Source organism: Fragaria vesca, linkage group LG7, assembly GCF_000184155.1.
Source record: "Fragaria vesca subsp. vesca linkage group LG7, FraVesHawaii_1.0, whole genome shotgun sequence".
Taxonomy (NCBI): Eukaryota; Viridiplantae; Streptophyta; class Magnoliopsida; order Rosales; family Rosaceae; genus Fragaria; species Fragaria vesca.
In genome coordinates this window covers 4,242,608-4,255,971 of record NC_020497.1, presented here as the reverse complement: position 1 = coordinate 4,255,971, position 13,364 = coordinate 4,242,608, and the positions used below count along the sequence as shown (strand labels likewise).

Genomic DNA, 13,364 nt, shown 5'->3' with positions numbered 1-13,364 from the left:
CAAGACTTGTGATTGCTTAGTTTGTTTGTTTTTGGGGCTCTTAACCCTTCCTTATAACCAAAAAAAAATATCGAATCACAATGGGAGGCACATTTAGTATGATTAATTTTTTTTTTTTTTTTGAGAAAAACAAATGGCAGAAAAAACTACAACGAAAAACCTCGTCATGCCAAAAACCATTTGGTCTAGTGGTATCAGTCTCCCATTTGTAAGTGGGAAGTACTCACGTTAGACACGTTGTAGCACGCCTAGAACCATTTGGTCTAATGGTATCAGTCTCCCATTTGTAAGTGGGAAATACTCACGTTAGACACGTTGTAGCATTTTAATTGCTTGTGGAATAAAAAAAAAAAAAAAAAAAACCTAGTCACAACCCCCTCCACACTGTTCAAAGTAGAAGGTATGAATGACTTGGAGATAAAGTTGATTAGACCAAGAAATACAGTGAGAAATTGAATGTCCTACATCTGCAAACACATGGCTTCTCTCTAGATGTGCTTGTAGAAAATAGAATGGAAGTGCGACGCTAAGACATGAATATCTTGAACCTGAAATTTGATCCTTCAAGGACAATCAGATTTTTGTTGTAGAATATCAATTAAGCACCTGGAGCCTCCTTCGATATTCAAGTCTTGGTTTGTGATCTGCTTTAGTTGTAACAAACTAACAAACCCTCACGCGGAGCCATGGCTTCCGCAACTTGCATTCCCATTAAACAACTCATGGGGGTGTCTTTGAGAATTTCTGACAACAAAACCAGCCGCTGCTAAGACATGTTTTGTAACCGAAGGTATACTAAATTCATCCTATACAAATGAATGACTAGCTCTAATAAGTATTGGTAATTCTTGCTATATAAAAATTTACACTTGTATTGGAAAAAAAAATTAGACATCAAATTTGTAAAACAACATATACGATCAACAAAGACGAAACTTACATATTAAACCCGTAGACAACTTATATGCGATCACTCGAATAAAATGACAAACTCAAATAAATGTGGCAATCTTTTTAAAAACAGTCAAACATGCTTCTCTCCTCTGCTCCGCAATACTCGAAGTTCCCTAGGGTTTTCAAAGTTTGTTCCTTCCCTCAGTCCGAGGGTGCATCCGTTGATGTTGCTGTCCGACGGGAATTCAGGGTGACCAGTCGGTGGTCGAGCCCTATAGGCTGATGGTGGTGGAACGAGAGTTGGGGGCTACTAAGGGAATCAAAACAAAAGAGTTGTTGGTAGTTTTTGAGTTGTTGTTTGGGTGCCCTGGCGAAGATGGCTTGTAGCCGGTTATGGCGATGATTGAAAATGGTGTGGGTGGCGGTGCGACGTGACGGGGAGAAGGCGGCAGCGGCCTATATCTATCCTTTTCCCAATCAACGGTGAATTGGATCGAGTCTCTCTGCCAAATTATTGTGCAGATCCGAGAGGTGGCAACGTGGGTGGTTGGCTTCCTCGTGGTGGACGCGGTCAATGATGCTTTGGGGGTGGCGGCGATGTTGATGGTGGGGCAGCAAGATGGTGCTCAAGATTAGTGGAAACTCTTTGGACCGGGTTCTTTGGTGGACTACATCATGAGGATTGGATGGGGGTTAGGCTTGGGTCTTGTTAGGCCTAGGTCGATCTGGGTTTAGGTTTTGTTTTTGTTTTTGTTTTTTTTTTGTTGGTGTTGTTTGTCATCCCTTCTTTTGGGCGAGGGTGTTGGTTTTGGTTGGTGTTATTGGTGGTTTTGGTAGGGCCATGTTTGATGTCATGTCCAATGACTACCGATATTAACGTTTGTGTTTTCTTATTGTCAATGTAATTGGGAGGTTGCCCATGCATATATGATGGCAGTGGCGTAGCCAGAAATTATATTAAGAGGGGTCAAATTTAATTTGGACGAGTTAACTATGTAGGAAAAATATTTTTGTTAGATAAAAATATTAGATAAAATAAATACAAACAAATGAACACATTGTTTTTGCTTTAATCTCATGAACTAACTAAAAAACAAGTATATTTGTTATCACATTTGGAAGGGCAAAATTAGTCAGAGAGTTTATAATACTCTTATATATGAGTAAAAATCTAAAAACAATAGATGTGGCAAGATGGTGAGAGAGGTTAATTGAACCTCCTGCTCTCCATGTAGCTACGCCCCTGTATGATGGTTGTCTTGGTGTATAATGCTTGATGAGGTTGTTTCTTCTTGAGTTTGACTGTAAGGAGGTATTGAGGTTTTTGGATGGAGTTAGAAGTAAGTTACATTTGGACCTTTTTCAGTTCATGATCATTGTAATCATAGGGATTAGTGTGAGTACTTGTTATCCTCCACCGAAATCTCACATGGTTGTAATGGTTGATTATTATTATATAAAATTTATTTTTTTGAAGAAAAAAAAAATGACAAACTCAAATATTTTTGAAGTGTGAACTAGACCTCTCAACTTCCCCACATTGCAAGGCAAGCCTACATGAATGTTAGAAAAATTATATCTTTACCATAAATGATTATATCCCACTCCATGATTTTAGTCAATAATTAAAAAATCACAACATACTTTGATTGCTAAGATAATAAGATATCATCCTCTCACACTCTCAATCATCTCTCCCATCATTCCATTTTGATTACCTACCACCAAGATTCTATCACACAATAAATAATTTCAATCCCTCTAATTACATAGATCATCACCTTTTCCAAATTAGAAAAAAAAAACTAAAAAGAATATTTTCCAAAAAGAAAAAAATCGAAAATAGAAAAGACCATAGAGAAGAGAACAAGTTGCTGTTAATTAAATTTCTTTCTGGAAATCCATCCCCATCATCTAACTACCGCAAAAATCTCTGTAGCCCCCAGCAATAAATACCCCGTCATTTTCACTCCAAATTTTTTTTTACTATTCCTGGCGTTGCTTCCACCTCACTCTGTCTCTACCTCTCTCTTCCACTCTCACCAAATCCCCCAACCTCCAAATCTAACTTGGCTCTGTAATTACATGCTTTACTTCTGTTGACTCTCTGCAATTCGGTAGTGATTGATCTTCGCCGGAATCTGTTCGCTCGGAGATGGAGTTGGAGCAATCCCGGCCGGCCATGACCTTCGACGAGGTCTCCATGGAGCGCAGCAAAAGCTTCGTCAAGGCCTTACAGGTTCGATTCTCAACTCCTCCGTTTGAAGCTGTTGTGTTTGTGCGAGGCTCTGAGTCTTGGATTGGATCTGATAAGTGTTTCGGTTTTTGATTGATTTTGATTTGTTCTGGCGCATTTCGTAGTTTGATTGAATTTAATTGTTGTTCGGTGAATTTTGACTCTGAAATTGTTGAATCTGTGTGGTTATGTAGTAATGTGCAGGTGATGCTCTTAATTTTGGTTACTGATAGGAAACAGAGGCCTTAAATTGGCTTTATGTAGCTGTATTTTGATTGCTTGGTGAAGCCTTTTGTTTTGTTGTTACTTCTTTTGTGACTTAATGACTCATTGAATCGGTATGGACGTATGGTTGTGCTGCTTGAGGAGTAAAGCCCTTAGCGTTGCGTTTTTATGATGGTGGGATCCTTGTGTTGTGTTTATTTCAGGAACTCAAGAACTTGAGGCCTCAGCTTTACTCTGCTGCGGAATATTGTGAAAAGTCGTATCTTCATAGCGAGCAGAAACAAATGTAAGGATTTTTGTCATGTTTGATATGATTGCTGTTTTCATGCATCTAAAGATAGTTTTTATGGGAGATTATCTTGGAAGCGTATTTTGTTGCCAAACTGTATATAAGATGTGCCCTGTGATGAGTAAACAGTAGCAGATCTTACAAGTAATGTACAGTATTATGAACAGAGTTCAGTATCAGCCAAACTGTTCCGAGTGCTTACCTTGTCTACAGTATCCCTGAATTAGTGGATCTTAGAGTGGATATAGCAGAATTTAATGAACAATGTAAAATGTGTACTTTGTTTAAATTTGGTATACATTTTTCATGTGTATTGAACTACTGATGAACTCAAATTCCTGACAAAGGTGCTCCATTTAAGAAAATAACACTGTCACAGATGCTGGAATTCATCCGCATTAGAACATTCCTTCAATGTGGTCGATTTGGTTTCTATGCAACTTAAACTCCTGAAATAGTTTAGAAAGTGTTCATAAATTTGCTATGCAATAGTTCCTATAGGTAGGAGGCTCACTTGTCATTGGCCTTCTCATTTTGCTGTCTATCTGGAATCTTGTTATCTAGAGATTGTGGCATCTGCACAAGTTGGCAATAAGACACATGTTCTAACATGTTGTGCATACCTGCATGTTTTAACCATGCCTTGTATCTTCTGTCTTGAATCTACAAGGATTGTAATATAAATATCTCTTGCTTACAAATATTGGTAATAGGGTACTGGATAACCTGAAAGATTATGCTGTACGAGCCCTTGTTAATGCTGTTGATCACCTTGGTACTGTGGCCTACAAGTTAACTGACCTTCTTGACCAGCAAACCTTAGATGTCTCAACGATGGACCTGAAAGTTACTTGCCTTAACCAGGTGAATTGCATTCGTGCATGTTAGAATAGAAAGAATATCAAATGGATATGACTAAATGAACTATCTTTTCTTATACACAGAAACTTTTTACATGCAAAACATTCATGGATAAAGAAGGTGCAAGGCAGCAGCAGCTGTTGCCATTCATCCCAAGACATCACAAGCACTATATTTTACCCAGTAAGGACAATTGTTAATAACTAATAGTTGCAATTAACTTATTTTCAACAACATTTGAGCATTTATATTCTTCTTTTGTCCTTGTTGCTAGATTCTGTCAATAAGAAGGTACATTTCAGTCCACATGTACAGACTGATACTAGGCAACATGCTTATCAAGCAAGACCACATGTTCAACCGTCAAGTACGTTGTTTTCCAGTTGATTTTACACTTGTTCTTGTAATTGAGTAATAAGTTTGGTGTTGCTAAACAAGGTGTAATATGTAGGCGCCGCTGCATCAAAAACTCTTTCCTGGCATTTAGCTTCAGAAACAAAGTCAACCTTGAAGGGGACTTCGCAGGCTCTGGCTAGGTAATCCCGAGATTAAAACGAAATATATATTATATGGTTTCGACGTTACCATAATCATTTTATGTTTGTGTCTCTTTCTTATGATGATGTAAGATTCTGGATATTTCCTTTATGCAGCTCTGCAGACACTAAAATATCTGTAAATACATCAGGTGTTTTCCAGCTTTTAGGTATGTTTTAGTGGAATGATATATCATCTTATGGTCTAGTCCTGCTTCAGTGAGTTGTAAAATAAAATAGATTCTCTTGACAAATTATAACTCCTCATGTTCTACACGAATGTAGATAATGAGGGGACTGCCACTACAAAATCCTCAGGAGCTCATCTGCAGCTACCTAGTCGAGTTCCTGGTTCTGAATCATTCGTTGCTGGACATAGGGTAAAATATGCCGTGCCCCCAATATCTGATCCCTGTGATAAGAGATGAGAGGAACTTAAGCTTATGAAACTTCTTTTCACTTGCAGGATGCGGTAGATGGATACAGGCCACTGGGAGCGGCCAGGTCATTTGACAACCAAAATCGACAGATCGTGCGAGTTCCTGTTCGCAGTAAAAGTCTGCTATCAGCTTTCTTTGTCAAACAGAAAAGCACAAAACTGAAGACTGGGTCAGTCTCCTGAGACCTTATTGAAACAAGTTGAGACCCGACTATCTGAGCATCACACACTAAGTGAGTCAAAATGTCTGTAAATCCCACCTGTGTCTTTTGTTTTCGAGCTTTTTTGTTGGCCATTAATTATTCAATGGCTTGGAATCAAAATTCTTTTTCCCACTCTATGGCGCCTTACAGTAGGCTGCTTAATAATGAACAGAATTGTATTGTGCACAGATGTCCAGTAATGAAGTAGTTGTTTTCCATGTTGATTCGTCTTCATACATCATTCGGGTATGTTAATCTTATCTTCGCTAATGACGAACATTTCATGACCGACTCTTTCATAGGCGTACCAAACTTGCAATTTCTGAAAACATTACATGGATAATCAAATACAACTATTATCACTATTGTTGTTATTGCAGTACACTCGTTGATGATTGATATAGTAAAATTAAAATGAACTCCATATTATGGTGCGGCATAAAAGGAACAATAATACTCTTTTCTTTTTTGTGTTAGAAATGTCGAACCCAAGATATTGAGGATGAAAAGCCCTCTTCTTCTTCCTCTTTTTTTGTCTTTTTTGTCTTTTTTGTCTTTTTTTTTTAAGTTATCGTTCAAAATTTAAAGAACAACTAAAACGATTCAAAACGACACTAAAACGTACAGATTGCTACGTAAGACTGCTGCTACGACTGTTATGCGCATCAAAGATATTGTCTATTTGAAAAGAAGATGTGCTGGCCGGTGATATATGAAAATTTTATGTCTACATTGCGGTTAATTGGCTATATGCATAGAGCCAGCAACCATTCCTTGCTCTCAAATCACCCCCATCTGCGTCGTCATTAGCATTCTTCGAACTTACATAGTTACATACTGTATGTGTTTTCGATTCGAGCTTTTCCGTTGATTATTAGTTACTCAATTGTTTGGAAAGTTGGAATCATTGGTCTTTTTCCCACTCTATACAGTAAGATGCATGCCTGCTTAGTAAATAATTAATTACGAACAGAATTGTGCAAATCTTGTTCAGTAATGACGTAGTTGACTACTTGTTGAGGAATGTCTGGTATCTGCCTTTCTGGATTATTCGACTAGTTGACTGCTTGTTCATGCTCTCGGTAATCAAGCACTACTTTCATGGAATCAAATACAACTCAAGCATATGATATCAGTTGGAGGGACAATGTATTAATTTTTTTTAGCAAAGACGAGATAATGCAGTAATGCATCACAGCAAAAATAATTGCCTTACATCCTATAAAGTTCAACCCACGTACAGAGCCAGCTCTATGCACATTGAGCATTTGAGCGAACTAATTTTTGCCAGCAGACATGTCAGAAATGGTTAAGGAGCTTCATGTTGTGACGCTTCCATTGTCTGCCTTTGGCCATTTGATGCCCTTCTTTCAACTCTCCATAGCCTTGGCCAAGGCCAAAGTTCATGTATCCTTTATATCGACACCCAGAAACATCGAAAGGCTCCCCAAAATCCCACCCGACTTGCAACCTTTCATAAACCTAGTCCCCATTCCATTTCCTCCTCTGGAACCTGACTTCTTGCCGGAAGGAGCCGAGGCCAGTTTTGATGTACCCGAACAACAGGAACAACAGTATGCAAACTTACAGGTCGCAGTTGATCTTCTCCAAACACCAATCAAGCAGTTCATTGCAGATAAAATGCCGGATTGGATTATAGCCGATTTCTTTACTCACTGGGTGGTCGACATTGCTAAAGAGTATGATGTTCCACTAGCCTACTTCTCAGTTTTCAGTGCTGCAGCCTGTGTTTTCTTTGGCCCCCCTGAACATCTCACTGGTGCAACCAGAAACGGTGTTCTCCCAACGATACAAAGCTTGACATCTCCACCAGAATGGATCACTTTTCCTTCTTTGCTGGCATTGAAGGACTATGAAGCCGTTAAACGGCTTCTCTCTTGGGAAGTAAATAAAACTGGGATGAGTTTGAACAGGAGGCTTGCCAAGATCGTATCAGCAAGTCAAGTTTTGGCGATTCGTACTTGCAGTGAGATTGAAGGAGACTACTTGGAAGTGTACAAGAAAATTACTGGAAAGCCAGTGATTCCCACTGGTGTACTTCCTCCTGATCAACCTGGGAAAAGGGCAGAAGGGGAAGTAAACTCCGATGCGTCTATGTTTGATTGGCTTGATAAGCAAAAACCCAGGTCAGTCGTGTTTGTGGGGTTCGGGAGTGAGTGTATGTTAAGCAAAGAACAAGTTCATGAGATTGCTCATGGGCTGGAGCTATCGGAACTGCCATTTATTTGGGGACTCAGAAAACCCCATTCAACTAGGAGTGATGAAGTGGATGATTTTTTGCCTTTAGGTTTTGTTGACAGAACATCAGAGAAAGGGCTTGTTTGCTTCGGATGGGTGCCCCAAATGGAAATTTTGGGGCACCCATCAATTCGGGGCTCTTTGTTTCATTCTGGATGGGGTTCGGTGATTGAGACTCTGCAATTTGGGCATTGCCTTGTTGTGTTACCCTTCATGTATGATCAGCCTTTGAATGCAAGGCTTCTGGTAGAGAAGGGTCTGGCTGCCGAAGTGAAGCGCAACGAAGACGGGTCGTTTAGTAGAGAGGAAATAGCAAAATCACTGAGGCTAGCAATGGTGGAAGAAGAAGGAGAGCAGCTGAGAAGCAATGCGAGGAAAGCTGCTGCAGTTATTGGAGATCAGAAGCAGCAACATGATCACTACATTGGTGCATTCGTTAACTATCTTAAAAATAATGTCGCAAAATAAGAGGTGATGGATCATCCTAAACTGATGGGTGTGATCACCATGCATGGAGTTACGTAGTAGCGTAGTAGCTCTATCCTTCCATTATTCTAGCTGTCTGTCTCTCTCTGCCATGAAAGTCAAGATAGAGGTCATGGCATGTCAAGATATTGACTTAGCCTAGGTATTAGGTAAATATTCTGTTGATTGAGTTTTGATCTTCAGTATCTTCTCTATTAGGAAATCTCTTTACCTGTGAATATTTGTTTCCAATACAGTTCATTATTGTGAGATATTTTCTTAGTTAATTAGGCTCAGCTGTAATTGTATATGTAATTTCTCTTGTATCAATGAAAATCATTCTGCGCAAACTATAATCTTTTCACTATAGAATGGAAGCATATAGGTCAGAGAATGGAAGCATATATGGCTTTATGGTGGACTCAACTTGTGTCCTGTATTATTTTCGTGATTCTCATCTTGTTCCTTGACAGTTATGTGTTTCTTGGAATAATTGCTTACATCATATCTTCTTTAAGTTAGGTGTGTATCAATGAATGTTAGGTATGTGTCGATGAATATATATGTATCTATATATGTTGCACTGACACTTCATACTAGTGGAGTGTCGGCACTCCGACACTCCTGGCGTGTCAAAAAATGTTGACTTTTCCGACACGCCCTAACACTTTGATCGATACGCCAAGTCATCCTCCAACATACCACGTCATCAATTTTTACTAATAGAAAAATAAAAATAAAGAAAATAAAACGCAAAACAATAGAGCTTCTTCTCTCCTTTCTGCTGCTTCTCTTTGGCCACTGATAAATGTGTATTACTGGGAGGGAGGACTGGAGAAGAAAAAGAAGAGGTGAAGCAAAGATAAATGGGATTTTGAGAAGAGGTGAATTAAGCAAAGAGAAAATATATTCTAGCTAATGGGGGTTTTTGTTTTTGGAGTTTTATATATGTTTGAGAAAAGTTTTTGAATTTTTTGGGTTGTGGGAATTTTTAATGGGGAAGAATTATAGGGTGTTTAGTATCATAAGAGCATCTTTAGCAATGCTAGCCATTTTTTAGTTAAATTTTTGTCAAATTAGCTAAAATGTCATTTTGGCTAGCCACTTTAGAAATGTGGTTGCATCAATAATCTCTATTTTAGCTAGCATTACATCAACCTTATTCTTCAAATAAAGATTAAATACTCTAAATATATTTATATATCAAATAAAATATCTTATAAGGAATATATTAAATTATAGCTAGCCTCATATGAGTTATCTCGCTCTCTATATTTAGCTAGCGAGATAGCTAAAAGTTATAATAGCTAAACTTTGGCTAGTCTATTGGGAGCTCCAAAATATTTTTTTTTTTTTAAAAAACACGCTCTCTAAAATAGCTAAAAGCTAAAATAAAGAGTCTGCTAAAATTGCTCTAAGTAGCTATAGTTTACGTCATTAGTTGGACAAGCACTGGAGTTGGAACGCCGTGGAGGAGAGTGAAGGGTTTTGGTGCTTTAAGTTTATACTGGGTTTATTAATTAGAAGACAAAATTAGGATTTTTTTGACAAATAAGTTTATGATATTTCATATTTTTAGTATTTTTTTATGTATTAAAAATATATAAATATATTCATTATTTGCCGTGTCCAACCTGTGTTAGATCTTATGTTTTTAGGAATTTTCATGTTGCCGTGTCGTGTCGCCGTGTCAATGTCGGTGTTGGTGCAACATTAATCGATTGAGAATGGTGTTAAATATATAGTTTTTTGCATCATATTTTTTTAAGTTAGATGCGTATTAATGAATGTTAGGTAACAGTTACCGTCTATCCTATATACATCGTGTTATTGCAAGAGCAAACTAATTGCAGATATCCAGACATATCAAAAATGGAAAAAGAGCTGTTTCATGTTGTGATGCTTCCATGGTCTGCCTTCGGCCATTTGATGCCCTTCTTTCAACTCTCCATAGCCTTGGCCAAAGCCAAAGTTCATGTCTCCTTCATATCCACACCGAGAAACATTCAAAGGCTCCCCAAAATCTCACCTGATTTACAACCTTTCATACACTTGGTCCCCATTCCATTTCCTCCATTGGATCCCGACTTCTTGCCGGAAGGAGCAGAGGCCAGTGTAGACGTACCCTCTGAAAAAATCGTCAACTTAATGATCGCATACGATCTTCTTCAAACACCCATCAAGCAGTTCATTGCAAATCAAATGCCGGATTGGATAGTACCCGATTTCGCTGCTCATTGGGTGGTCGACATTGCTAAAGAGTATGCCGTTCCATTAGTATACTTCTCTCCTTTCTCCGCAGCTAGCAGTGTATTCTTTGGCCCCCCTGAAAATCTCTCCGGTGTGAATAGAAACTATGCTCTTCCATCACCAAAAAGCTTGACATCTCCACCAGACTGGATCACCTTTCCTTCGTTGGTGGCGTTCAAGGAGTATGAATAGCAATTTATGTGCCTCGAGGGTTTTGGGGCGCAGATAGTACTGGGATAAGTGGAGCTTCTAGGCTTGCCAAGATAATATCAGCAAGCCAAGCTTTGGCACTTCGTACTTGTAATGAGATTGAAGGAGACTACTTGGAAGTGTACAAGAAAATCACTGGAAAGCCAGTGATTCCCACTGGTGTACTTCCTCCAGATCAAGCTAGGAAAAGGGCAAAAGGGGAAATAAACTCCGATGTGCCAATGCTTCATTGGCTTGACAAGCAAAAACCTAGGTCAGTGGTGTTTGTGGGGTTTGGGAGTGAGTGTAAGCTGAGCAAAGAACAAGTTCATGAGATAGCTCATGGGTTGGAGCTTTCAGATTTGCCATTTATTTGGGGACTCAGAAAACCCAATTCAGCTAACAGTGATCAAGTCGATGATTTTCTGCCTTTAGGTTTTGTTGACAGAACATCTGAGAAAGGGCTTGTTTGCTTCGGATGGGTGCCTCAAATGGAAATTTTGGGGCACCCATCAATTGGGGGCTCTTTGTTTCATTCTGGATGGGGTTCTGTGATTGAGACTCTGCAATTTGGGCATTGCCTTGTTGTGTTACCCTTCATTATTGATCAGCCTTTGAACGCAAGGTTTTTGGTAGAGAAGGGTCTGGCTGCCGAAGTGAAGCACAACGAAGATGGGTCGCTTAGTAGAGAGGAAATAGCAAAATCACTGAGGCTAGCAATGGTGGAAGAAGAAGGAGAGTAGCTGAGAAGCAATGCGAGGAAAGCTGGTGCAGTTTTTGGAGATCACAAGCTGCAAGACCACTACATCGGTGCATTTGTTGAATATCTTAAAAATAACATCAAAAAAGAGGTGATCAATCGATCATCCTAGACTCATAGATATCACTAAATAAAGGTCGGATACATTCTGTTGTCCGGGTCATTTTAGCTTTATTCATTTTTGTGTTTAAGTCTTATTTGTAAGTCTTTTGTTTTTGTTTTTTTAGCAGTATTTGTGTGTTTAAGTCATTTAGCTTTATTGCTATATTCTTTGAGATAATGACATAGTTCCAATTAAGGTCTCATTATAGGTATTTGAATATATAGAGTACGTTATATGCATGTCGGGTATGTCATTGGCTGATATGTTAAAGCAAATGAAGTAATAAGTTGTTTCATGCATTATTTGTTATCTGTATTGTTGTTTGTTAGAATACATAGATATTAAGTTATTCTTTTAAAGTTTAAACCATGTCAACTCTATTAAATTAAAATTCTGATCCTTTGATTTTTTTTTTATTCTTGTTCTAGGATATTCTATATCTTTCTAGATATTCTTTATGTGTGTCTTTGCCTTATGCCAATAGGATATGTAGTTAGACTAGGTCTATGTATTCATATCCTTACCATACTGGTAATGTGTAATTCCCTATATAAAGGGCTCCTATCAATGAATGAGATACACATCTTTCACGATTCTCTATTCTTAATTTACTTTCACTTCATCACGTTATCAGCCCTTTGCTCAAACCCTTGAGCTAATAGTTTTTCCCAAACCCTAAAACCAAAAGCCGAAAACCCTCGGCCCTTCCTCGGCCGCCGCCGCAGCCGCCGCTGCTGCCGCCACCGCCGTTGCCCAGGACTGCCGCTCCCCGGCCGTCCGCTCCACTGCTTCCTTCTCGTCCGATCAAGCATCCAAGTTTTACGGTATGTTTACTTTACAACCCTAAAACTCTTCAAAGTTCAATAACCTCGGGGGAGATAAAGTACTTTCTCCTCTTCTTCTACTCCATTCTATGCTTGGGACGGTGTCTTTGCAGGTTTAAAAATCCCGGTTATCCTCCCCGGGTCCAAAGTTGTGTTTGATCAACTTTGGTTATTGCTATTTTGAAGGTGTGTTTGATCACCTTCACACACGTTTTTTTTTCCGAGTCGTGTTTGATCGACTCCGAACATTTAGGGTTGTGTTTGATCAACCCTAGAGAGACAAACCAAAAGCATTGTATTTGAGTACCTTTTTCAGGGTCTCCAACAGAAAACTAATACGACTTGTTCTGTAACACCCCGGGACCCGCTCCGCCGTAACACGATATTGTCCGCTTTGGGCCCACCGGCCCTCACGGTTTTGTTTCCGGCAGCTCAGGAGCAACTTCCCAGTAGGTCACCCATCCTGGGATTGCTCTCGCATCGACATGCTTAACCTCGGAGTACCCATCCCCTCCGAAGCCGCTGAGCCACCAAAAGGCCTCGTATTAGATTGGAGGTGGGCATGTACATACACAGCACATAACCCCTCTCCGTTTGGCCGATGTGGGATAATTACAATCCACCCCCCTTGGGAGTCCGACGCTCTCGTCGGCACACTCGCACCACACGGCAGAGTGGCTCTGATACCATTTGTAACACCCCGGGACCCGCTCCGCCGTAACACGATATTGTCCGCTTTGGGCCCACCGGCCCTCACGGTTTTGTTTCCGGCAGCTCAGGAGCAACTTCCCAGTAGGTCACCCATCCTGGGATTGCTCTCGCATCGACATG

At 39.5% G+C, this 13,364-nt stretch overlaps 2 protein-coding genes and 1 pseudogene across 2 annotated transcripts; all 3 read left to right on the top strand.

Annotated features, from left to right (window-relative positions):
• The first annotated feature begins 2,895 nt into the window (after positions 1 to 2,895).
• On the top strand, positions 2,896 to 5,919 carry LOC101303643 (protein ABIL1-like). Its single transcript, XM_004306669.1, has 9 exons — positions 2,896 to 3,133; positions 3,559 to 3,641; positions 4,358 to 4,508; positions 4,589 to 4,688; positions 4,780 to 4,872; positions 4,957 to 5,041; positions 5,159 to 5,211; positions 5,327 to 5,421; positions 5,508 to 5,919. The coding sequence occupies exons 1-9, from the start codon at positions 3,050 to 3,052 to the stop codon at positions 5,661 to 5,663; spliced, it is 900 nt and encodes a 299-aa protein (XP_004306717.1). The 5' UTR covers positions 2,896 to 3,049; the 3' UTR covers positions 5,664 to 5,919.
• Positions 5,920 to 6,936: 1,017 nt separating this feature from the next.
• On the top strand, positions 6,937 to 8,754 carry LOC101303360 (putative UDP-rhamnose:rhamnosyltransferase 1-like). Its single transcript, XM_004306668.1, has one exon. It carries the CDS (start codon positions 6,980 to 6,982, stop codon positions 8,408 to 8,410), a length of 1,431 nt encoding a protein of 476 aa, XP_004306716.1. The 5' UTR covers positions 6,937 to 6,979; the 3' UTR covers positions 8,411 to 8,754.
• A 1,525-nt stretch (positions 8,755 to 10,279) lies between these two features.
• On the top strand, positions 10,280 to 11,718 carry LOC101302598 (annotated as a pseudogene).
• Positions 11,719 to 13,364: the final 1,646 nt, after the last annotated feature.